We start from the raw sequence: 26258 nt of genomic DNA, 5'->3' as shown, positions 1-26258 counted from the left end.
GAATACTTCTTGGAATAGGGTACCACAGAAGAATGTTACTTAAGTTAAGAGAATGGATAAGGCAGTGGAGAAGTGAAGCATATTCTAAAAGGATCTGGATTGGGAAAGGAAAAGAGGTCAAAAGAGGTGGGAAATTGATAAAAAAAAAAAAAGAGGAAGAAACGTGTTGTATACAAAAATTAATATTTACAATAATTGCTACTTAGAAGGTAATGTTATTACTAATGTTAATGTTAAGATGTCCACCCTTAGAGATTATCTGCTCCAAGGTGCAATCAAAACCAAAGGAACATCTCCTTTGGCTAACAAATAAACGTTCCTGTCTAATCATAGTTTCAAGAAATCCTAGTATTTCTTTGAATCTACTTGGCTTCTGAAAGGGAAGACTGATTAGATCTTTGACAGGAAAAAGGAAAAATTATTTCCACGGAAGACATTTGTCTCTTTAGAATTTTGATTAAGTATGGGTGAGAATTTTAACAAAAGATACTATATTATTATACAATTAATATCTAAAAGCAGAAAGAGGAAAGAGTACAACCTCCATGAGGGCAGGAATAAAGTTTTATATCCTTTATTCCAGATATGTTTAGTAAATGCTTGTTGAATTATGGCTGGAAGAAATAAGGATGATTTAGACTCTGCCTCAATCTCCAACTCGTGCGTGTTAGGAGCAGTAACTTCTAGACTAGGATTGGGTGTTTCTTAGAGACTCAAGGGGTTTGACATAGCAGAGACTCCCTAAATCCTCAAACCAGTGTGCTTCTCTGCTCAATGCATCATCCTAGTCATGTCTCCATTTCTCTTCTTTCCAAGTGTGGAGAGAAAAACCTTTCGTTAAAAGCAAGCATTTCTGTCCATCTGTCCTCCAGTTTCCTTCCCTTTCCCTTTCTTCTCTGAGGATTTGCCTGTTCACCCCCAGGATACTTTAATCCTGGAAGTAGGAAGGATGCTTCTTCATCTAGTACTATGATGGAGCCAGCAGGTGGAGCACAAGGCATCATTTTGATGTAGGTCCTACATAAGTATCTCAGCCACTTCCAGGTAAATTTTTCCCATCTTCCCTCCACTTTGCATGGGTAAGGGTGTGTACATGGGTACACACTAGATGTCAGACATTTTAAGAGATACAAAGTCTTCAAGTCAAAACACTAAGCAACAAGGAGTCAAAATTTGGGACAAAAACATCTGTGGTAGGACAGCCTAGAGAGAATGGGTCTTTCCCTCTAGAAACAGAAATGCTGAAGGCTAAGAAGGAGCATGAACTAAGTCTACAGACTCATGAAGAGGCAGCCACATCCTGATCCTAGATTTAGAAAGACATGGGTTTCAATCTTACCTCAGATACTTCTTGGCTGTGTAATTCCTGGGAAAATCACTTGACCTCTCTAAGCCTCTGTTTTATCATCTGTAAAATGGGGGTAATAACACTGACCTCAAAGGGTTATTATGAGGATCCAATGAGGTAATATGTGTAGGGTATTTTTGCTAAACAAAGTGTCACTTAAATGTGAGATATGATTACCAAGAGTACAGATAGATAAGTTGAATAAGCCCTTGTGGACCACATCTTGGTGTCCCAGAGCTACCATTATCCTTTCCAATTTAAAGCTCAAAGAAGCACTAGAAAAAGCACTATTATCCATGCTGTGATCTCATCATTTTTGGGAGGTTGCCATATGACAATGTCCTTTTAATGCTACTAAATTCATTACTAATTAAACTGCAAGTGGCTTCTGTTCCTCTAATACATCAAATGAACCCTCTGACAGATTAATTCCCTGCCCCCAAGTCCCCTTGACAAACTCTAATGACTCAATAGCCCTGCCTAAACTGTAGGATAAAGTCTTCACTCCATGGTCTGGCATCCAAGACTATAATTTAGCCACAACCTTCTTCTATCCCACTTCTCTCCTAACTGAACTCATAGTTCTAGACAGACAGATATACTCTCTGTTCTCCCTCATAGAATCATACATGTAGATCTGAAAGGAATCCCTAGAAGTCACCTTATTTTACAGATGAACAAACAGACCTAGTGAGGTTCAGACACCAAATCCAGTCTAATATTTTTTTTAGCGCTCATATTCTATAACTCTGAGAAGTTCTGCAGACTGAAATTATAGATAGATTCAAATAGAGTTTAAATCAATTCATGGATAATAGATCCTTAACAGACTATTAGGGGAAACTAGAAATGCACAGAACAAGAGTTCTTATTGAGGAGTCCAAGGATAGATTTCAGGGATCCTTGGACTTGGGTGGGGAAAAGTTATTGTTGAATTGTGTCTGATTATTTGTGACCCTATTTGGGGTTTTCTTGGCAAAGACACTGGAGTAATATCATTATTTCAATACAACTGGTTTTCTTTGTAATCCCAAATTTTTTATATATCTAAAAACAGTATTCTGAGGAATCTCTAAAGCCACAGGATCCATGCTACAAAAGGGTTAAGGACCACTGGGGTATAGAATGCCTTCTTAACTTCTGATGGGTCAGTCTCAGGAAAGGCAACTGCATTAATTCTCCCAGAAAATATTTTTTGAATGGATGAATCAGTAGTTAATATGCTCATAAATATGGAACTGGAAGAAATCTTAGAGTTCATCAAGTCCAAACTGCCCTCCCCTTCCCCATCCCATTTCACATGAGGAACTGAGGCCCAGGGATATTAGCATCCCTGAGATGACTGGGCCAGTTGATTTTATTCCTATGTGACATTTTGCGTATTCTTTACCATGCCTATATTGTCAGGCTGACCAGATATCAGTTGACCAGATATATAGGCTGACCTGAATACAAATATTGCCTTTTCCTTTGCCATATGGAGTAACCTTCATCCCATTGCCAGGGAAAGCTCTGCTACTCAATGTCTATGGTCAATGTACGTGCCATCAATGGTCTGCCAAGATCAAGGTAAGAGGTATCAGCTGTGGGTATAACTGATGAATAAATTGATTTCTATTTCAGAGAAGATATTTATAATGTTATGTAGCTGGTGTAACTAGCCACTCCCTGAAAGGACGCTTCTTTTATTGGACAGAGAAAGGCTTTTCAAAAAAAACCCTCAGATACAGACTCAATTTCTTGAAGAGAGACATTTAGATCTATGGAGCCCCTCCAGAGAATAGCGTGTACTGAAGAATTGGTGCTAGAGACATAGAAGAGCAGAAAGAAGGGAATTACTCCATTGGAGAGGATGCTTGAAATTCCAAGAATTCTAAGAGAGAGGACACCTAGATGAGAGTTAGAAATGAGCCAAATGAAGGAGAGACCCCAGGTAGGGACATAAGTCAGATACTTATGCCCTAAGGGGAAATCCTGAGTGGGGTCTAAACAAGTCACAAGTAATGCTGATTCTTGAGAAGCCCTCAAGATTGAACTGGGATTCATTTGGGACTCACTGATGAGCCATGGGTTATGCTTATATCATAGCCCTCTACATTCCTTGCTTGTATCTACTCCCTGCTCCAGCTGGTTGTCCATATCAGTCTACAAGGTTTTGTGGGTGGATGGCAAAAATGGGTCATATGTAGAGAGTGGGATGGAAAATGATCCGTTAGTATGGGGGAAGGGTAGCTTGCCTAGGAGTGTATCCTTTCTCAGGGTATAAATAGGGTAAAAATAGCTCTAGGGTGGGAAAGGCAATGTGGCCAAGGAGCCCTAGGGGATGCCCTCCTTTGCCCTCACCAGCTGCTGGGTGCCAGGCTGGTCTCTCCCTAGAGAGCCATCTCAGATCTTAAACCCAGGAGCTTACTTGGCGGAACTGAAGAACTCTCCACTTCTGTATGAAGGCGGCCACCTCCGGATGCTTCAAGGGCTAATGGGCTGTGGGGGTGGTATTGGTTGGGGAGGGTCCAACAGAGTATTGGGTCCCATGGCATTGACTTAGATAAGAGGGACATCAAAGCTGTCCCATTTGGGTCAGGCTCTGGGCAAAATTATCCAGTGAATATTATCTTTAAGGTCACACATTGTTTTTCTTCCCCCTCTCTGTGCCCTCTTCCCCCTGCCACCAATACCCTAATAAAATAATACTCCTCATCTAAAGCCTGCTCTCAAAAGAAGATCAGATAACTACATTCACATTACTTCTTTGATACTTTGATAGTGATCTCATCATTGTGGGCACTATTCCCTCCTACAGTACAGATTGGAAACCATCTATGTTTCTCTCACCCTTGTGACTGTTTTCCATATCTTTCCCTAAATCTTTCATGCAGGGGGCCCACCCAACTTTCCTTTAGTCCTCTAAGAGATTATACTTTCACCATATTGATTTCTATAAAATTTCTGCCACTAAAGTCCTTGGGGCTAATGGCTCAACATCACAAGTGGATATGATTTTGATGAATGGAAATGACGTTAGAGAAGATGCTTTATCATTGAACTTTAGGAACCATAGGACTTTCCATTTGACTTAGAGCTGAAACTCTCCTATAAGTTGTCTCCTTTGTGAAAATATGAGCTCCTTGAGAGCAGGAACTTTGCATATTATAAGCATGTATTAAAGCCTTTTTCATTCATCTATAGCCCCAGATCTCTCAACATTCTCTTCTTTTACAATCACTTTTTGCCAGACCTAGAGGCCTGTATTGGGCTACCCGAGTCTTTCTTACCTGTCCCAGGTCTTCGGTTGGCCAAACCGGATAAACGTATGAGAGAAAGGACGTTCCAGAGTCAAACAGGGGTTGAGCTTTATTTCAGGGTCTGGGTTACAAATGCAGGGGGGTCTTCCTTAGGAGGAAAAGGGGGAGATTTCCTAAGGAGGCTAAGCTTAAGGGATTGGAAGTAGAAGTACAAGCGGGGAGAGAGGGGGAGGGGAGAGAGGAAAGAAAAGAAGCGGAGCCCTACTTTTCTCTTCGGCTCCACACGTGCTAAGAGAGAGCTTTCTGGCTTCCTCAATCCTACTTAATCTTCAGCCACACAGTTTGCATCTCAATACCGTGCTGTTAGGTAACTAGGTGTGCTCCAATCCGGGACAATCTCGAGGGCAGGGAGACTCCACCCATCACGTATCTCCCGGGGAGAGGCGGAAATACCCGAGCTAGCCGAGCTAGCTCAGTCTGACCTTCTCGAACCCCCACTGTTCATGGAGGGCCTCGTAAGACTCTAAGATTTAGAAGTCCCACTTTTACCTGCCCGAGACTGTCCACACGGAATTGAGCTTCCAATCCCAACAACTTTTATTCTCACTACTTCTGCTATTACCTCTACCCAGACAACCCCCAACTCTATCTATAGCTATAGACAGATTTGGCTCTAACTCCAGTTTCAGCTTCTCCAATTCTAGTAAGAAAGCTGAACCCAGACGGGATTCCCTAGTGATAGAGTTTCAAGAATCAGCAGGGAGGTGCACCCAGGAGATCTGCCTGGTGCCCTTAAATCCCACTCTGTAAACCAGACCCCTGACCTTGGCCTCTTTAGCACTGCATCTTAGCCATGGAGGTAAATTCTCATTTTCAGATGATTTCCTTGATAGCTGATCACTACTCTAATTCCCAGATCCGAGATGGAACTTCCCAGTTGATCAAGATGTTTGTGCTTCTGTTGCCATTTCCAAATGGCCTTTGCTCTTTAGTTGCCTCTTGTTCCTTCAGGCTTCCCAGGTCTCTGTTCAATTAACCCAGTTAAGCATGGCACTGCCTGGAAGATAGAAAGGATGATTCCTTAAGGCCTCATAGCTACCGGAGTCTAGGATGCCAATACTTTTTCCTTTTGAAAGAATGAGGAGAGAATTGATGAGATGGTGCATGTGCATAAGTTGGGAGGAGAAATTTCAGCCAAATGAAAGGATTTCTTGACTGTCAGCTCCTAAAACACAGCAACAGATGCCAGAGAAAGCTTTGGGGGTTCTAACCACAGTGGAGATTGACAAAACAGGGCCTTTTCTTAACTAATGCCCAGCTTAATCATCCTTCTTAGCATGGGGAAACCATTTAGAGAGCCTCACAGAAGGAATTCAGCAAAGAATTTAGTCAACATACATTTCTTAAGGCTACATGTGATCAATAAACATTTATTAAGCACCCATTGAGTGTCAGACGCTGACTAAGTGCTAGGGATTCGAAGAAAAGCAAAGGACAGTCCCTGACCTCAAGGACATTACAATCTAATAGAGGAGACACCAGACAGACAATTCTGTACAAATGATTTCTATCAGATATGTTGGAAGTAATCAACAGAGGAAAAGCACTAGAAATAAGAGGGTTTCCTATAGAAGGTGAGATTTTAACTGGGACTTGAAGAAAAGGTCAGCTCATTGATCCTGGAGCATTGGACAGAGGAGAAAATGTCATTTTTTTATTTCTACCATTTTTTTAAATGGTGGAGACTGATAAGTATCTTGGTTCTATTGGACCTCTTTCCTGTTTTCAGCTTCCCTGCAAAGAAAGGAGTGCTAGAGTGGGAGGCTAGAGACTTGGGAACCCTCTTCTGGTTCTGGCACTTTCTACAGTTCTATTTTATGATTTTAAATCACTTCCTTCTTTGAACCTACGCTTTCTCCTCTGTAAAATAAGGTTGAACACAGACTCTTCCAGTTCTCTTACAAGTCTGACATTTTCTGTTCTAAGGTTCCTTCTAGTTTTTGACATTCTATGTTCTATGTGAAGCCCTGGCTGGAGTCCAGAGTACTTTGGTTTAACAGGAAAACTAATTACTCCCTCTCTCTAGCCTCCACCCTTAGAAGGTGGAGTCATCCTTCCCCATTTCCTCTTTGATACATATGGTTCAGTTCTGCTCCAGCATTCTTCATTCTGTGTTCTAAGGTCCCTTCTAACTCTGACATTTTATAGTCCAAAAAACAGGATTCAGCACCTGTCTGTAGGCATGAAGGCCTCTCATGAAGCTGAACGATGCTCATGTGGGTCATTGGCAGGAGAGTTCCTTCCAGGGGCCTCTATTTTGGGGACAGGCCCAGGAAGGCCCTGCTTCATTCCCCATGCTTCTGGGGAAGAAGCTAGAAATTCAGTTTTTACCACCATATCAACTGACTATTTAAGCAATCTCCATGGGTTCTGAAGCGAGGAAGTAGGGAGGAATCCAGATCTGATGAAATTGTTAGTACACAAATGATAAGATATGTCACTGTAATGAGTAGGAAAAGTAGAGAGCTGCCTAAAGATACCAAGGTGGCTACTATCTGTGTGACACTGAATTTTAACCTCTCTGGACCTCAGTTTCTTTATCTGTAAAATTAGGAGAATGGAGAAGATAATCTTTAAGATCACTTTCACCTCTAAGTCTGTAATTTTCTATGTGTGGATTACTAACAGATTTGAAAAGATAGATGGAAACAAGAATGAATAACTGAAGATGAGTTTTAAAAGAGGCAAGGTACTTTTCACAACAATTGTGACAAGAGCAACAGTGTTTAGAAGTGAATTGGTTATAAGTGCTAAAGAAAAAAATTTCTTTTTAAGCTATATTGAGGGTGAGAAGAGAGTCAAACTACTTCTCAGGTTTAGTAGAATGATAATAATGGATGAAAGAGAGACTAAATTGTTCAATTTCTTATTTTCTTTCTTAGAAAATTATCTTTCAATGGATGTGATAGAATGAACATGGTTGGGGGAGAGAGTAGAAATTTAAGAAAAGCAAGGATATGGTATGACAGTTCCAGGTTCGAGTTCAAGCAAGGTGCTGGAAGAATTGGAAAATACAGTTACTGTGCAAGTTTATGATTTTTGAAAGATCTTGGAGAATAGGGGAGGTACTACAGGGTTGGAAAAAAGGAGATAATGAACTGATTTTCTAAAGAAGAAAAGAATGCAGAGTTTTCAAACTATAGGCCAGTGAGATTAACTCCCAAATGTAGCAAAATTTTAGAACATAATATTAAAGGGATGGTTTGTGAGAAATTAGAAAGGGAAGTAGTCCTCACTAAGAGTCATCATGGCTCCATCAAGAATAGTCCATACTGAAAAGGGTCAAGTTTAGAGGGGCTGTGGGAAGGCAGGCATACTAATATGCTGCTGCTGGTATTACATTCTGGAAAACAAGTTAGAATTATTCTAGAAAAGTCAATAAGCTGTTCATTCTCTTTGACCCAGTGATAATGAGTAGTGGGTAATATACCCTCAAAAGGTTAAAAGCTAGAAATATCCCATGAAATCTGTAGCATTTTGGGGGGCAACGAGAAACTGGAAACAAAATGAATGTACCCTACTTCTTTTCCCATCAACAACACAAAATCTTCTTTTCTTCTTGCTTTGATCAGTTCTGGACACTTGCCTTTGTGACTTAATCGCGACCTGTTCATAAAGCTCATATTTACTGAAAAGGGTTGATGCTTAAAGGCTACCCTAGGACCATCACAGCCCTTTATCCTAGCCACCATTTCTGCCTGTCTTTTCACTCAAAGACCCATATAAATCCCACATCTGATATCACCTCCCACAAGGTAAATGTGGGAAAATAGTAGATGAGTCTGGAAAGGTAGGTTGGAACCAGAGTGAGAAGAGCCCTAAACCAGACTTGGATATTTCATTTACCCCACCTTGGTTTTTCTGGCTGGACTGATTTAGAGTCACTATCATCTGACAGTGTCACTCTTCTACTCTATAAACTCCAATGGCTTCCTATTGCCTTCAGGATAAAACATAAAGTCCTCTGCCTTTTAAAATCCTACACAACTTTGGTTTCATTATATATTACTCCCTTTCTATGCTTTACAATCCAGAAAAACTAGACTTCACTCTTTCTCACATACTACACTCCCTATCTCCTATCCCCATGCCTGGGAAGTACTTCCTTCTCACTTCTGCCTCATAGAATCCCTTTCTTCTAGATGCAGTTAGAGCATATCCTTATTCACTTCTGTCTGCCTCTTTAAGACCCCACGGACCATACACAACAGACCTTCCTTTCCTCCACTATCTTTTGAAATCTATCCAAGCTCATTGTTCATTGTTTCACTATCTATCTGTCTCATCCTCTGCCATCCCCTTTTCCTTTTGCCTTCAATCTTTCCCATCAGAGTCTTTTCCAAAGAGTCCTGTCTTCTCATTATGTGGCCAAAGTATTTACGCTTCAGTTTCAGCATTTGACCTTCCAGTGAATAGTCTGAATTAATTTCTCTAAGTCTTGACTGGTTTGATCTCCTTGCTATCCAAGGGACATTCAAAAGCATTCTCCAGCACCACAATTCTGCATATACCTCTATACGTATATGTCATGGCACAATGGGTAGGAAAAGCACTAGCTTTGAAGTCAGGAAGTTATTGTTATTTTTCAGTTGTGTCCAACTCTTCATGACCCCATTTGGGGCTTTCTTGACAAAGATATCAGAGTCATTTTGCCACTTCCTTCTCCAGCTCATTTTATAGATGAGAAAACTTAGGTAAATAGGAAAATGAGTCTTCCTGACTTCAGGCCCAGAACTCTATCCACTGTGTTACCTAGTGGCCATAAAGTCAGGAAGACTTGAGTTCAAATCTAGTCACAGACAATTAGCTGTATGACCTGAGGCAAGTCACCTAAACTTTCTAAGTCTTTCTCTATCTGTAAAGTGAAGGGGAGTGGATTTGATTGCTTCTCAGGCATCTTTCATCTCCCCAGTCATAAAGGAGAAGAGGCAGAGGGAGGTTGTGTCAGTCAAGGCTTGAGTTAGCAGCACGGTGATGAGACTGGAGGTAATAATCTTAACCCTTCAGAGACATCTTGTTCCATAGAAGTGAAAAAACAAGGCAGGTCAGCAGAGGCAAAGTGGAGTTTGAATCCTGTCTTAGAAATTTACTAGCACCGTGATACTGGACAAATCACTTGACCGCCATCTAGTTTCTGAGAAAACTAGTACCTTAGTTTCCTCATCTGTAAAATGGGGATAACAACCGCTTCACAGGTTTGTTGTATCAAATGAGATAAACCATGCAAAATGTTCTGCAAACCTGAAAGCACTATATAAGTAGTGCTTTTATAAATAAAATAATATATCATATATAATAAATATGACAATATATTTATATACAATAAGAAATCTTTACTATTATGTTATATGATCATATAGTAAAACAATATTATATATTATAGTGCCTAATATTATTAATAATTTATATATACAACATATAATACAATATACAATAATGTGATACATTTGTATACTATATATGAATATTTATATGTGTATGATACATAGTATATTTATGTTAGATGTAAATATTTACATGTTGTATATACTATACAATTATATTATAATATAGATATTATGTAACAATATATTATTAATAGAGAATATAATATATAATAACAATACATGCTTGATGATTGATATGAGCTCTCCTATGGGCAGAGTCATGGGCACTATAAGGTTGGGGGTTTTATCTAATCATCCTCCAGGCTTCCTTTGCCATCTCTCTGGGTGTGGTTTAGAGCTGGGACTCTGGGTAAAGTCATTAAGATCTTCCAAGAATGTACAGAATCTATAGATACAGGTTCTTAAAGTCACCTAGCACTGTAGAATGTCAAACCTAGAGGAGAGTTGGTAGTCCAACTCTTTTACATCACAGTAGATCAGACAATGAAAGTGATATACCTAAGGCCACGTGGCAGAGACAGAGCCTAGACCTAGATCCAAATCTATTCTTCATCAGACTCTATTGCTAAAACTGGTCTAGAAAAATAACCATCAACTTTTTTTCTTAAAACCTTACCCATAACATCCTCTGGAAACATATTTCACCATCTGTTTCATCATCTGAGCAGCTCCCTTCACACCTCTGGGCCTCAGTTTCTTCCTCTGTAAAACTGATGATCTCCAAGGTTGCTTCTGACTCTAACTACAATGACTCCTGGATCCTTGGCAGAAAGATCTTTCTAGCTCACATAATCTTTTTGGTTGAACTTTTGACTTGGGCCCTTTTGTCCTGACCAATAAGACCAAACCACTGGTTTCCGTATGTTTCCCCACAGGTTTGGGTGGATTTTTTTTCCAAGGAGAAGTAAGGGGACCTTCTGTGACAGCATAGAGTAAGGGATAAGAGTGCTAGATTTGACCCAGAAAAGCTAGGTCAAAGTCTCTTCTTTAGACACTCCCCTAGGCAAGTCATTTGACTTCTTTGTGCCTCAGTTTCCTTATCTATAAAATGAGTGGCTTCTTAGGTGCCTTGCAGTTCTAAATCTATGATCCTATGATCTCAGCTACAGAGACCCTAGAATGTAAGGGCTAGAAAAGACCTTAGAAATCATTGAGTCCAGGGGTTCCAAACCTTTTTTGTGTCATGGTCTCCTTTTGTCAATCTGATGAAGCCTATGGACCCCTTCTCAGAATAAGGTTTTTAAATGCACAAAATTCACATAATTACAAAGGAACTCAATATATTTCACTTTCTTTCATTCTTTTTATTTTATTTGAGTCTTCTTGTACAAAATGACTAATATGGAAATGTTTTAAATGATTGCATATGTATGACTTATATCTGATTGCTTGCCCTCTCAGGCAGGGAGCGGGGAGGGGAGTGAGGAAGGAAGGGATAGAATTTGGAACTCAAAACGTGAAAAGAATGCCAAAAATTGTTTTAACATGTAATTGGGGAAAATAAAATATATTTAAGAATGAAATAAAGTTATCAAATTAGTTTTAAAAAACCAATTCAAGCATTCTGGATTAAGAACCCCTTGATCTAGTTAAATTCATTCATGTTATAGAAAGGAAAAACTAAGAGGCCTGGAAAGTGGTACTGAAAAGTACCATGGCTTCCAGAGAAGAAACAAGATGAAAGCTCAAGTGTGTTGACTCCCATTTCAATGCTCTTTCTTTCTACTGTACCTGTTACTTTTCTGTCTGGTGCCCAAAGCATGGAAAGCACTGGATAAGTACTTGGTGGTGGGGATGCTGACTGTGCCTCTGTAACTCTCTGCTCTCTATTACAGGTCCCTGGCTCTGGGGCAACAGTATACATCATTGGGGTCCCAGCCTCTGCTCTGTGGCTCCATTCCTGGCCTTGTCCCCAAGCAGCTTCGTTTCTGCCGCAACTACATTGAGATCATGCCCAGTGTGGCAGAGGGAGTGAAGCTGGGCATCCAAGAATGTCAGCATCAGTTCCGGGGTCGACGTTGGAACTGTACTACCATTGATGACAGCTTGGCCATCTTTGGGCCTGTTCTTGACAAAGGTGAGTCCACAAGATACTGCCTGGCTAGGGAGAAAGCAGAATTTGTGGGTGGTTCAGGTTGCCACCACAGGTCACTGTATCCACTCCTCAACATCCCTGGAAGACTGGCAACCCTTATATTCCAAACCCAGCTGTCTAAATATGATGCTAGCCTTCCTGACTCCCTAAAGACTGAATTCTGCCTTTTTCTCTGTCCCTTTAGATTTCATCCTGTGTTGAAGGTGGGTTGGAAAAGGGGGAAAACGGGACAATGAGACTTCAGGAAAGGCAAACACAATCATTATGCTTGGGAAAAATAAACATTTTTGCTGATAGTGAAGGGGACTGTTTCTTAGGTAAGCTGGGATGTAGGTGGATGAAAATGTGACGCTGGTCTTTGCCATCAGCACCTATTACTTTTAAGTTGTTTTCACTTTTAGGAGGCTAGTTAGAGCTCAAACACTTGCTTACCTTACTCCTAGGCCATTTTGAGAGAACTCAGCATTCATGCATGGGTACAGATCCCCCTACAGCAGCTAGTACTGGCAGTGAAGTGTGGAAGGATGGGGAGAGGCTTGGTGGGATTGTTAATTAGTGTGACTTCTCCCAGTGGGTTGTTGAAAATTGGGCATCTAATTGGGATCTCCTGGATTCAGGATTCAAGGAGTTGTCTTTGGCTGGTCTTCAAATGAATAATAAGGCAGATATTGCCCACCAGTTAATCAGTCAGTCAGTCAATAAGCATTTATCAAATCCATTACTTGCCAAGCACTGGGTGCAGATACAAAGAAAGACAAAAGACTGTCCCTTGCATCCCAGGAGGTCACAATCTATTGGAGATGAGATGGTCAAAGATAGTGAAGTAGTGAAGGGAAGAAAGTATGAAATGCTTTCAAATGTGTGCATGAGAACTTTAGAATATGTGATTGGAGTCACTCTGTACTAAACCTACCCATCTACTTTCCAAGCTTTCCCTCTCTCTTTTCTCTTTTCCTCTATCGCTAAATTTTCTTCCCCTAATACTTTCTCCTTTTCTCCTGCCCTCTATTCTCTTCACCCAGAAATAATAATGAATCATGTTTAAGCACTTGAAGTCTTACAAAGCACTTTCCTTACCATTGTTAGTAATGATTATCACTATTTTACAGGAACAGGAAATGAGAATCAGCTACTGGGTCATTTGCTTAGATTCTGTCCAATTCGTAGGAACTAGGATCTGAACCCAAGTCTACTGACTCCAGGGCCAGTGCTTTACCTCATGATAGGATGTTTCTCCGCTTTTTAGAGAGGCTGTGTGGTGTGGTGGTTAGCATGCTGAACCTAGAGTCAGGGAAATCTAAGCTGAGTTCTGCCTCTTACATTTATTAGCTGTGTTACCTTGGGCAAGTCAATTAAGTTCTCTGATTCTGTTTCCTCATCTGTAAAACGGGAATAATGATACCTCTAATAATAATAATAAAAATAATAATGATAGCTCGGATTTATATAGCACATTAAGGTTTGCAAAGTGCTTTATGTCTATATCTATCTATCCACAATATGTAATTAAATATAATGTTATAATATACAATCATTACATATACATATATGTATGTATATGTGTGTATACATATGTATATATTTAAAATTTCACTTAATTCTCACAACAACCCCTCGGGGTAAATACTATTAGTAATATCCGTATTTTACAAATGAGGAAACTGAGACTGAGAGAGGTGAAGTGACTTGCTCAGGGAAACTCAACTAGTAAGCATCTGATATAGGAGTTTAAATCAGATTTTCCTAACTCCAAGCCCCAAACTCTAGGCACTACTCCACCTAGTACCTTTTAATACGATTGTTGTGAAGATCAAATGCAATGTTGTATACAAAGCACTTTGTAAGCACTTTATATTAATGTCAGCTTTTATTATTATTCCCTTTTCCATTTTTGCTTCTTATGTAGCACTGGACAAAGTTGTTTCTTCCTTCAGTTTATTAGTGGCAAAGAAAAATTTGGCAACTGGTGAGGCCTTACTTACCCTTCTCTACTTGATGGTCTTAGGGAGTAACAGGTTCTCTGTTTCCTGGTAGGGAAGGAGATGGACATATGAGGCTGAATTGGGATCTAAAACTCCTTGGGCCTCATCTGTTCTCCGTCATAGGACTGCAGTGGAACTCTTTTCCACCTCTGAAAGCACTCTTGATCAATGCATGAAGTCCTTTGTGGACAATAGCTAGCACTGAGCTTTAGCCTTCTTCACTATATGCGTGCATGTATGTGTATATACATACAAACATATGTATTCACATAAATATATATGATAGCTAAAGACCAAATACTGGTTATTGTCATAGAGAAAAATAAAGATATTTCATATATATATATGCACACACATACCTATTCATAAAATACATATTATACCTACATACTATTGCCATAGAATATATACATATGTATATATATTTCATATACACAAACTCATGCCTACTCATAAAATGTATATAATGACTACAGACCAAATACTGGCTGCTGTCATGGAGAAACAGATACATTTCATAGACATTTATATATATATATACCCACTTATGCCTATTCATTAAATATATATGATAGCTAAAGACTAGATATAGAGATATATTTCATAAATCTATGTATACACACATACCCACATATTCATGCCTTTTCACAAACTATGTGTGATAGTTAAAGATGAAATATTTACTATTGTCATAGAGAAATATAGATATATTTCATGCATCTATATATACTCATCCTTATACACATAAATCTACATACTCATGCCTATTCATAAAATATATATGATAGCTAAAGACTAGAGCCTGGATATTACACACACACACACACACACACTCACACACACACATTTTGGATAAAGCTAAAGACTATATGCTGGCTATTGTATACAAAAGGGAATAGAAAATATATTATTTATGGTTCTAAACAACTATACTTCTTTTACCAGAGCTCATCAGTTACATAAAAGGTTCTGCTTTATATGCCCAAAGTAAAGAGTGTTTGTATTTTAGAAGTATGTTTGAACATTTGAAGGCAGTTTCAGGGAATGCTTTCATAGCAACATGTCTGACAGTTCAATTTAATAGCAATTATCAAACACCTACCGTGTGCAGTATACTGGGATGGGTGCCCTGAATGACAAAGATTGATGAGACAGCCCTTGTCCTCAAAGAGCTTACCCACTAAAATGTGTATATATCTGTGTGTCTCTCTGTGTGTGTTAAGACATGTACACAAATAACTACAGTTAATTTTAACTAAACAATTTGGTCTTCCACATACCACAATGTCCATTCATGATTTTTCAAATGTTCTATTTCCTGCACTCCTTACGTATATTTCTTGTTAGTTTTGTCTTTCTTAGATTGCAAACTGTCAAAGCCTAGGGACTGTCTCTAATTCCCTTGGTTCACAACTCCACCCCACCTCTACACCCCCCCCCCCCCATACACACACACTGCAGCTAGAAATTGTTTTTTGTTATAATGATGTCTACCTCTGGACCCCCTTCCCACCAACACCCCAACCCCATCCTACCTATCCACACTGGCCTAATCACTGGCCAGGGCTTTGAAATCCCAGAAAGCAGGGGCATGGCCTGTCTCATGAAGCATTTCCTAGGACCAAGGCTGTCAGGAAAAGCACAGAACCTCCAGTGGAAGAGAGGACAGTTAGAATGAAAGTTTGACCTCGGAACACAGCCAGGGCAAGGCTGGTAATGAGGATCTGTACTGCCAGCCCGATGGATCCCAAGAGGTAGGGAGTGAAGGATACGTTGACAACGCGGAGGGCATCAGACATAGGCCTGAGGGTCTTCACCAGGTAGCAGAAAAGCAACGACAGATCAGATGGAAGTGTGGAGAGATGAGTCTGTAGGACTGAGTCTTGGGAGAGTGTTTGAGAGATTCAGATGCCCAGGGCCCTGAGTTGGGCCGGAGCAAGGGTCAGATGCCAGGGAACCAAGACAGGAAAGGGGAGAGGCCGGAGGTCCGGGGGGGAGTGTGCAGGGGGGCAAGGGTAGGGGCAGGGGCAAGCCAAGTTGCTGAGAGCAGGAGGGGCCAGGGTAGGAAACAGGGCGGGTGGTCATGTTACAAACTCCGGATTTTTTTCTCTCCCCTTTTCCAGGGAGGAGCTGGGGGAGGATAGAGCAAAATGAGCTTATATTGATTGAAAAAGGGCTAAGCCTTGTCCCCCACTGTGAGGCTGGGGCTGCGGGCCCGGCCCCCGCCACACTCATTTCACATCGCCGCGCCATTCACACGCCCTTTCCCCCATTCTGCCCGGGGAGCGGCGGGGGGGCGGGAGCCCCATCAATAGGGATTTCCCGGCCCCGCGCGGCCCGGGAGGGGGAGGCCCGGCTGGGGGGAGCTGCCCGTTGCTACGCGGTGGCGGCAGGGAATGCCGGGCCCTGGAGCCCTGGGCGCAGTGGCCAGAGGAAGCCTGCCACATTAGGCGGATAATACAGTGTGACACGGGGGGAACAAAGGGAGATTGAGTGGCCCAGCAGGTAACGGCCGGCCGGATGGGGGCTAGGCACAGGGGCTCACTGTCAGCCGCAGTTCTCAGGCTCTCTAATCCCTCCCGCCCCGCGGCCCCCTTCCTGCCCCTCCCCAGGGCTGGGAACCCAAGACGGCTCTGGGAAATTCCTCCCCGGGCTCAGCATGGACCCGCTGGGGGGGTGAGGGCGGGGGCGGCTCGCGAGGTTCAGGGTTGGGGTGAAGTTTTTCGGGTTCTTCCTCCCTTCCCGAAGAACGCTGGCTTTTCTTCCCAGTTTACAGACTCCGGCTTGCTTTCTTCTCCACATCCCACGGGTCGAGTCCAGAAGAGAGGGCGCTTAGGTTTCGGGGCGCCTTGAGACAGCAGGCGGAGAGAATGAGTGGGGATCCCTACTCCAAACCATGGGGACTCTTAGAGCTACCTGAATTTCATTCCTTGCCCCCTCCCAATTTTATTCAACAGCTTCTGAACCTATAGGGAGAACACAGAGGTACTCAGTGGGCTGTAGGCTCATCTTCATTTTTTTTTGTATTTAAGAAAAATCAATTTTCTTTCCACCCCCATCCCCTTGCAAAAAGAAAAAAGATATACAAGACCCTTGTAACATTCATATTCCAGCAAAAAAAAAAAATCTCACATTCTGCATATCCAAAAAATACATGTCATGTTCTGCACCCTGCGAAAATCAAAAATGGTCTCTTGGTCGTCATTAGTGGTTGGTCACTGCATTCTTCAGAGAGCACTGCTGAAGAGGCTCCCATGCCAATGAGCCTGCATGCCTGGGCAAGGCCTTGTCCTTTCTGCAGGATGGTGAACTCTATAAGAAGCATGGAAAGGGGGAGGAGGAGCAAGAGAGGAGGGCAGTGGACTTGATATGCTATTGGCATAGAGAAGTCACCCCTTCTCCATGGTCAGGTCATAGGCAACCATTCTACTCTAGGTGAGGATACTGTTGTGGGGGGGTCTGTGGGGAAGTGGTGGGAAGAGAGGAGGGAGGGATTAAAGACAAGTCCCCTTGTTTCTCTATCCCAGTAGCTAGGGAGATGATATTTTCCCAACCTGTCCCTGGGCTTTGTTTAATAATCAGTCTGTCAGTCAATCAATCAACAAGCATTATTAATCACTTACTATGTGACTTTGTTAAGTGCTAGGAATACACAAAACAGTCCCTTCCCTCAAGAATGTACATTTTAAAGGGGAGGGGGTAGACCACATACAAATAACCAGGTAAAGCCAACATACAACTAGAAGGTAGCTTTAGAGGAGAAGGCTCTAGCATCTGAGGGTACCAGGAAAGATCTCTTAAAGAAGGAAGGAAGCCAGGGATTCGAAGAGGTGCAAGTGAAGATGGAGAGCTCTCCAATTCAGGCATAGGAGACAGTGTAAAGGAACAGAGAGTTTATGGAAGTGAGTAAACAGACAAGAGGAGTGGAAAGGTAGAAAGGGGTCAAGTTATGAAGAGTTTTGAATATGAAATAAAGGACTTAGATCCTGGAGGCACTAGGAAGCCACTGGAGTTTATTGAAGCAGATTGGTGGGAGGTCACATTTATATTTTAGAAAAATTATTTTGGCAGCTCTGCAGAAAACGACATAGAGTTGATGGGGATTTGAGACAGGTGGATCAATTAGAAAGCTATCGCAATAATCTGAGGGATCTGAATTAAGGTAGGAATGGAGAGAAGGGATGGAAGAAAAAAAATTAAAAATGACAGAAAAAATGCCCTTAGCAACTGAGTGGTTACATGGGATAAGAGAGGATGAAATGTGAAGGATAATGTCAAAATTGAGGACAGTAGTACCCTCAAAAGAAAGAGAAGTTCAGAAGGGGATTGGAAATGAGTTCTGTTTTGGACATGTTTGAGATTCCTAGAGAACATCTACTACAAGATGTCCAAAAGGCATTTTGGGATGTGGACTGGAGCTCAGGAGAGAGATGAGGGATTAATATATAGATCTGGGAATCATTTGCATAGAGATGATCATTGGACCCATGGGAACTGATGAGATCACCAAATGAGAGAGTATAGACAGAAAAGAGAATGCCAAGGTCACTTCCTTCCACTATTGGACTAGTTTCAAAGGGGAGGACTTCCAGCGGTTCCAGAAAGGAATTTGGTCACTGCAACTCAAGAGCCTGGAATCGTCTGGGTCAGCAGGGATAAGGAAGGGTCCAAAGGTTGCCTCCTCCTTGAAACCTTCATGCACTACCTCCCCTCCCCAACTCCACTTAACAATCTTCTTTTCCTTTTTTTTTAGAATTTCCTCTTGTCTCTCTTTTACACTGTCTGAATTTCTGTAGCACAGGAATTCCACATGGACAGTGTTTTATCAGAACTTCATATATCTCTCTTTGTAAATGTTCTGTCAAATGGAATTGAATTAGATGTTAACCTTCTCTGATTTTAAAGACAGGATTTCTGATTCTAATCCTGAGAAGCAAAATATATTCCTCTATATTAAATATAGGGTATCATAAAAGTATTAGTGCAAATACAACTTAAAACTGTTAGTTAACACTCCTTCCCTGGTAGGAGCTGGTGGCACAGTCTTGGAGGAATCTTCTTGTCCATGTACTGGGCCATTTTGAGAGGTAGTGTGACATTGGACATGGTGTCAAAAGACTCATGTTTGAGATGTGTCTGACACATTAGTTGTTACTTAATTTCTTTGAGCTTCAGTTTACTTATTTGTAAAGTGGTGATAAAAATACCTGCACTGCCTACTTTCTGCACAGTCATTAGGAGAATGTTTATTAGTGTGAGCTATTCTTATTGATCCACCCCCACTGGAGAGGGAGGGGAGCTGGGCTTGGGAGTCTGCTGGATTCGTATGTCTACAACATGGGTGCCATAGTATGAGATCTGTACCTTTTCTCATTCCCATTCTCTTCTTTCTCTCCTTTATTTTCCCATTTTCCTCTCCTCATTCATTTCTCTCTCTGTGTGTCTGTCTCTGTCTCTCTCTCTCCCTCCTCTCTCTCTCTCTCTCTCTCTCTCTCTCTCTCTCTCTCTCTGTCCCTCTCATATCTGTATTTGGCAGTGTGCTTTAGCCTTAGAGAAGGTAGGCAGGAAGCATTTATGAAGTGCCTACTATGTTTTAGGCACTGTGTTAAATGCTTTACAAATATCACATTTGACCTTCATAACATCAACCCTGAGAGGTAGGTGCTATTATTATTCCCATTTTGCAACTGAGGAACTGAGACAAAAAGAGTTTAAGTGACTTGCCCAGGGTCAGACAGCTCCTAAGTATCTGAGACTAAATTTGCCACTGGACAGCTATATGGGTTTTTGATGTTGGAATGAGCTTGCAGACTCAAGGGCTTATGCTGCCTTCTCACCCTCCCCCCAATCCTTTCTCTATCTAAGAAGTGTGGTCCCCCTGAGGAGAGGGCCTAGGTCAGCATTCCCTCACTTCACATCACATGTTTTCTTCCCTCACAGCCACTCGGGAATCAGCTTTTGTGCACGCTATCGCCTCTGCTGGGGTGGCCTTTGCCGTCACCCGGTCTTGTGCTGAGGGTACCTCTACAATCTGCGGCTGTGACTCCCATCACAAGGGGCCTCCTGGGGATGGCTGGAAGTGGGGGGGTTGCAGTGAAGATGCCGACTTTGGGGTGCTGGTGTCCAGGGAGTTTGCTGATGCCAGGGAGAACCGTCCAGATGCCCGCTCTGCCATGAACAAACATAACAATGAGGCTGGCAGGACGGTGAGTAAGACTCCCCACCCCACCCCTACCCCAGTCTTGCTCTCTCTAACCTCCATTCTTCTTCTGGTCCCCCTCCCTTCCACTCCTATTCCTCTACTCTAGTTCTTTTCAGGTCTCAAGGCCTTCAATTTATGCTCCTAGAGCACCTTCCATACCGCTCCTAGCATTGCCACTTCCCCATTGACTGGACCATTTTTGGCCTAGGAGCCCTTGTCTTTCAGGAACACTGATCTAGCTGTTTATGAGTTAAGAGGGGAAGTCAACAGGGAATCTAGGTCTCCTCTCCAGCTCTGCCATTTTACTTGCTATCAGAAATGGGCTCAGTCCTTTCCCAATTCTAGACCTCAGTTTCCCCTTCTGTTCACCTTCCTAGACAAAAAAGGAGAGGCTCACAGAAGTGAGGGAAGGAAGAGAGAGTGGGGTATTGAGTTAGAAAGAACCCAGAATGACAATTGTGGGAGGTGATGAATTTTTGCCCTGCTTGAGGCCTAAGGATGATTCATAGTTATAGATAGCCTTAAAAAGAGGGAATGGGAATCCTGAGATATACTGTGGCTGCTTTGGTCCCTCTCCTTCCCACAGACTATCCTGGACCACATGCACCTCAAATGTAAGTGTCATGGGCTCTCAGGGAGCTGCGAAGTGAAGACATGTTGGTGGGCCCAGCCTGACTTCCGGGCCATCGGTGACTTCCTCAAGGACAAGTATGACAGTGCCTCTGAGATGGTGGTAGAGAAACACCGAGAGTCAAGGGGATGGGTAGAGACCCTGCGGGCCAAGTATGCACTCTTCAAACCACCTACTGAACGGGACCTGGTCTATTATGAGAACTCCCCCAATTTCTGTGAACCCAATCCTGAGACTGGGTCCTTTGGAACAAGGGACCGGACTTGTAATGTCACCTCCCATGGGATAGATGGCTGTGACCTGCTGTGCTGTGGCCGAGGCCACAACACACGGACAGAGAAGCGAAAGGAGAAATGTCATTGCATCTTTCATTGGTGTTGCTACGTCAGCTGCCAAGAGTGTATCCGTATCTATGATGTCCACACCTGCAAGTAAAGAATGGAGGTAAGGGGCAGACCAGAAAGAAAGTACAGGGTTTGGGTTAACAGTAGAAGGAGAAGGGAAGGATGGGTGGAAATTGGGTAGCAATCACTCTTTATCCTCCTTCCCAAGAAATTCCTGTTCAGCTTCCAGGTTGTCCAGATATTTGGGTTCCTAGGTAACTTGAAATGGAACCAAGCCTTCCAGGCCTAAATGACAGAGATCTTGGACTAAATAACCTTAAGGTTACAGATAACTAGCAGGGAACATAGAGGGAGAGACATAATGGTCAGAGGTTCAATAACTTATTGAAGTTCTCATTTAAACTTCTGCTAGACAATTAACTAGATCACTTGGGGTGATGGTGGGGAGTTGAGGATTCTAAGAGGCAGGGATGAGGTTGGATGATGTTTCATGAATGGAGAGGACAATGTATGCAGTCACAGTGGGCTTCATTAAGTGTGCTGATACTATTCAACTCTACCTTAGAGAAAAAAGAGGCTATATTGTAGCCTGATTCCCAAGCAAAAGACCAGTTGAAAAGAGGAGATAGCACCTATTTGTACAGAAGTTTTACCTTCTATACTTGGGATGAAGTTAATATGTGAATCCCTTGAAGATATCAGGCTATAGAGAGTTATCTGGCATGGTTCTACAAAGAACCTGGGGTCATCTTCAGTTGTCCTGATATAAATTTTGCCACTGGACCCACATGACTCCAGAGGAGAAAGTGAGGCTGCTGACATTCCTCCCTCACTTAAATCTAATTCACTTGAAAAGTTTTTACACAAACAAACCAATGGAGTCAAAATTAAAAGGAAAGAAGGAAACTGGGAAAAAATTTTACAGCAGGCTTCTCTGATAAAGGCCTCATTTCTCAAAAATGTGGAAAACTGAGTCAAGCTTATAAAGATAAGTGCCATTTGTCAATTGATAAATAGTAAAGGATATGAACAGGCAGTTTTCAGAAGGAGAAATCAAAGCTATCTATAGTCATGTGAAAAAATGCTCTAAATCACTATTAATTAGAGAAATGCAAATTAAAACATCTCTGAGGTTTTACTTCACACCTATCAGACTGGCTGACATGGCAGAAAAGGAAAGTAACAACTGTTGGAGGGAATGTGGAAAAATAAGGACACTAATATATTGTTGCTGAAGTTGTGAACTGATTCAACCATGCTGGAGAACAATTTAAAACTATACCCAAAGGACTGTAAAATTGTGGATACCCTTTGACCCAGCAATACCACTGCTAGGTCTGTACTCCAAAGATATCAAAGAAAAAAGAAAAGGATGTATATGTACAAAAATATTTATAGCAGCTCTTTTTGTGGTAGCAAAGAATTGTAAATGGAGGAAATGCCCATCAATTAGGGAATGACTGAACTAGTTGTGGCATATGATTGTGTTGGAATACTATTGTACTATAAGGAATGATGAAGGGGAAAAACCTTTTTCAGAAAAAAACTGGGAAGACCTATGTGAATTGATGCAGAGTAAAGTGAGGAGAACCAGGAGATCATTGTACACAGTAATAGCAATATTGTAACAATGTTTCACAGTGAAGGACTTAGATACTCTGATCAGTACAATTATTCATGTCAATTACAGAAAGATTCATGATGAAAAAAGTGCCATCCACCTCCAGAGAGACAAAATGGATGACTTCAAATTGAAGTATAGTTTTTCCACTTTCTTTTTCTTTTTTCTCTTCTTTTGTGACATGGCTAATATGGTAATACATTTTGCATGATTTCACATGTATGATTGACATCATATTGCTTGTCTTCTCAATGGGAGGGGGAGAGAAATTGGTACCAAAATTTTAAAGAAAATGAATGTTAAAAATAATTTTTTTAAAAAATTCAAAAATAAAAGAAAACCTCTGAAATAAATATGCATAATCAAGCAAAACAAATTCTTTCATTGGCCACGTCCAAAAACATGTGTCTCATTTTGCATCCTGAATATATCACTTTTCTATTAGTATGTGGTTAGCATGAAGATGCAATATTTTGGTCTTTTGATTTGAGCAAGGTTTTGGATAAAATAGTGCACATGATCTAATCCAATCCAATCTAGTCTAGTCCAATATAGAATGTGTTTATTAAATGCCTACTGTGTGCAAGGCACTATACTAGGTACTGAGGATACAAAGACCCCAAACAACCCCCCCACCAGTCCTTGCCCTTAAATAACTTAGGGAGTTTACATTCCACTAGGGGGATACAGATAAGTATGTGGATAGTTATTAGAGGAGAAAAAGAACTCAAGGGAGTGGGAAAGGAACGAGGAAAGGCTTCCCTTAAGGGGTGGCACCTAAATTGGATTTTGAAGTAACTGAATTTAGAGACTGAAATGAGGAGGGATGATGACATTTCAGTAATGGTGGGGGGAGTTACAGTGTATACAGAGGCCCAGAAGTGGTCACTAGGTTTGCTGATGCTTCCAAACTGGGGTTAGGGGAAAGAACACAGATCGAGTTATTCAAGATGGCTATGGTCAATTAAGACAGTAAAAATAAATGATGCAACCAGAGACATGACACATACTTCTTGGGTACACAGAAGAGGCAAATACAGTCTCCCTCCTCCCTCACCCCCAATTCTAATGAAATAGTACCATGCCTAAGGGTGTTGGTTGAACTTTCGCTCCCTCTTTTTTCACTCATGAAGGTTTGAATTCAAATCTGACCTTGGAGACTTACTAGCTGTGTCATCCTGAGCAAGTCACTTCAACTTTGCCTCAGTTTCCTCAACTATAAAATGGGAATAATATCTCTGTTGGCATCATTTATTTTTTTTTTGTGCTTTGTTTCTCTTTGTATCATTTATTCTTATTCTCTTAATTTACTATATCCATCTTTTTTAAAATATGCAATTTATTTATTTTTCAGTTCTTAACATTCACTTCCACAAGAATCTGAATTCAAAACTTTTTCCCCATCTCTCCTCACCCCCACCCCAGGACAGTATACACCCCATCTACCCTTTCCTCCAGTCTGTCCTCCCTTCTATTACCCGCCCTTCTTCCATCTCCCTTTCCCTCTATTTTCCTGTAGGGCAAAATAGATTTCTATACTCTATTGCCTGTATAGTTTAATTTTTAGTTACATGCTAAAACAATTTTTAACATTCATTCTTAAAACTTTGAATTTCATATTCTCTTCCTCCCTCCCTACCCACCCTCACTGAGAAAACAAGCAATTCATACATAGGTCATACATGTGTAATAATGCAAAGCACTTCCATATTTATGTTGTAAAAGACTAACCACATTTCCCTCTGTCCTAACCTGTCCTTCATTTATTCTATTCTCTCCCTTGACCTGTCCTCCCACAATAGTATTTGCTTCTTAGTATCCCTTTCCTCAATTTGCTGTCCCTTCTATTTTCTTCCCTCTCCTTTCCCCTTCCCCCTTGCCTCCTGCAGGGTAAAATAGATTTCCATATCCAACTGAATGTGTATTATTCCTTCCTTAAGTCAAATCCCATGAGAGTAAGACTCAGTTATTTTCTTTCATTTCTCCCCTATTCTCTTCCATTGTAAAAGCTCTTTCTTCCCTCTTTTATGTGAGATGATTTGCTACATTCTACCTCTCCCTTTCTCTTACTCCTAGTACATTCCATTCAACAGTAAATTTTTTTTTAGGTACTCTCCCTTCTTATTCTGCTCACCCTGTGACCTCTGTCTATCTCTCTCTCTAGATATACACACATATGTACATATACATACCTACACATATATAATACACACATACATACATATCCATACACACCTACACACACACACACACACACACACACACACACACACACATACACACACTCCCTCTAACTACCCTAATACTGAAAAAGGTTCCATGAGTTACAAATAACATCTTTCCATGGAATGTAAACAGTTCAACTTTAATAAATTCCTTAAGCCTTCTCTTTCCTGTTTACCTTTTCATGTTTCTCTTGATTCTTGTATTTGAAAGTCAAATTTTCTATTCAGCTTTGGTCTTTTCAACAAGAATGCTTGGAAGTCCTCTATTTCATTGAAATTTCATTTTCTTCTGAAGTATTATACTCAGTTTTGCTAGGTAGGTGATTCTTGGTTTTAATCCTATCTCCTTTCACCTCTGGAATATCATATTCCAAGCCCTTCAATCCCTTAGTGTAGAAGCTGCTAAATCCTGTGTTATCCTGATAGTTCTTCCACAATACTTGAATTGTTTCTTTCTGGCTGCTTGTAACATTTTCTCCTTGACCTGGGAACTCTGGAATTTGGCTATAATATTCCTAGGAGTTTTCCTTTGGGGATCTCTTTCAGGAGGTGATTGGTGATTTCTTTCCATTTCTATTTTACCCTCTGGTTCTAGAATATCAGGGCAGTTTTCCTTGATAATTTGTTGGAAGATGATGTCTAGGCTATTTTTTATCATGTTTTTCAGGTAGACCCATAATTTTTAAATTATGTCTCCTGGATCTGTTTTCCAGGTCAGTTGTTTTCCCTGTGAGATATTTCACATTGTCTTCTATTTTTTCATTCTTTTGGTTTTGTTTTATAATTTCTTGATTCCTCATAAAGACATTAGCTTCCATCTGCTCCATTCTAATTTTTAAAGAACTCTTTTCTTCATTGAGCTTTTGAACCTCCTTTTCCATTTGGCCAATTCTGCTTTTTAAAGCATTTTCCTCCTCATTAGCTTTTTGGACCTCTTTTGCCATTTGGGTTAGTCTATTTTTAAAGGTGTTATTTTCTTCATCATTTTTTTGGTTCTCCTTTAGCAAGCTGTTGACTCACTTTTCATGATTTTCTTGCATTGCTCTCATTTCTTTTCCCAATTTTTCCTCCACCTCTCTTACATAATTTTCAAAATCCTTTTTGAGCTCTTCCATGGACTG

At 41.1% G+C, this 26258-nt stretch overlaps 1 protein-coding gene across 1 annotated transcript in view; it reads left to right on the top strand.

The window, feature by feature from the left end:
* WNT3 (Wnt family member 3) overlaps nt 1–26258 on the top strand; it is a 94508-nt gene that overhangs the window by 61544 nt on the left and 6706 nt on the right. The window contains exons 2-4 of the mRNA XM_072645940.1: nt 11873–12114; nt 20055–20320; nt 20903–21391. Of these exons, the coding sequence (XP_072502041.1) occupies nt 11873–12114; nt 20055–20320; nt 20903–21382 (988 nt within the window). The 3' untranslated portion in view covers nt 21383–21391. The remainder of the gene's footprint in view (nt 1–11872; nt 12115–20054; nt 20321–20902; nt 21392–26258) is intronic.

Source organism: Notamacropus eugenii, chromosome 2 (genome assembly GCF_028372415.1).
Source record: "Notamacropus eugenii isolate mMacEug1 chromosome 2, mMacEug1.pri_v2, whole genome shotgun sequence".
In the NCBI taxonomy this organism is placed as follows: domain Eukaryota; kingdom Metazoa; phylum Chordata; class Mammalia; order Diprotodontia; family Macropodidae; genus Notamacropus; species Notamacropus eugenii.
Note: the sequence above shows the minus strand (reverse complement) of the source record. Positions and strands in the feature narration are given on the sequence as shown.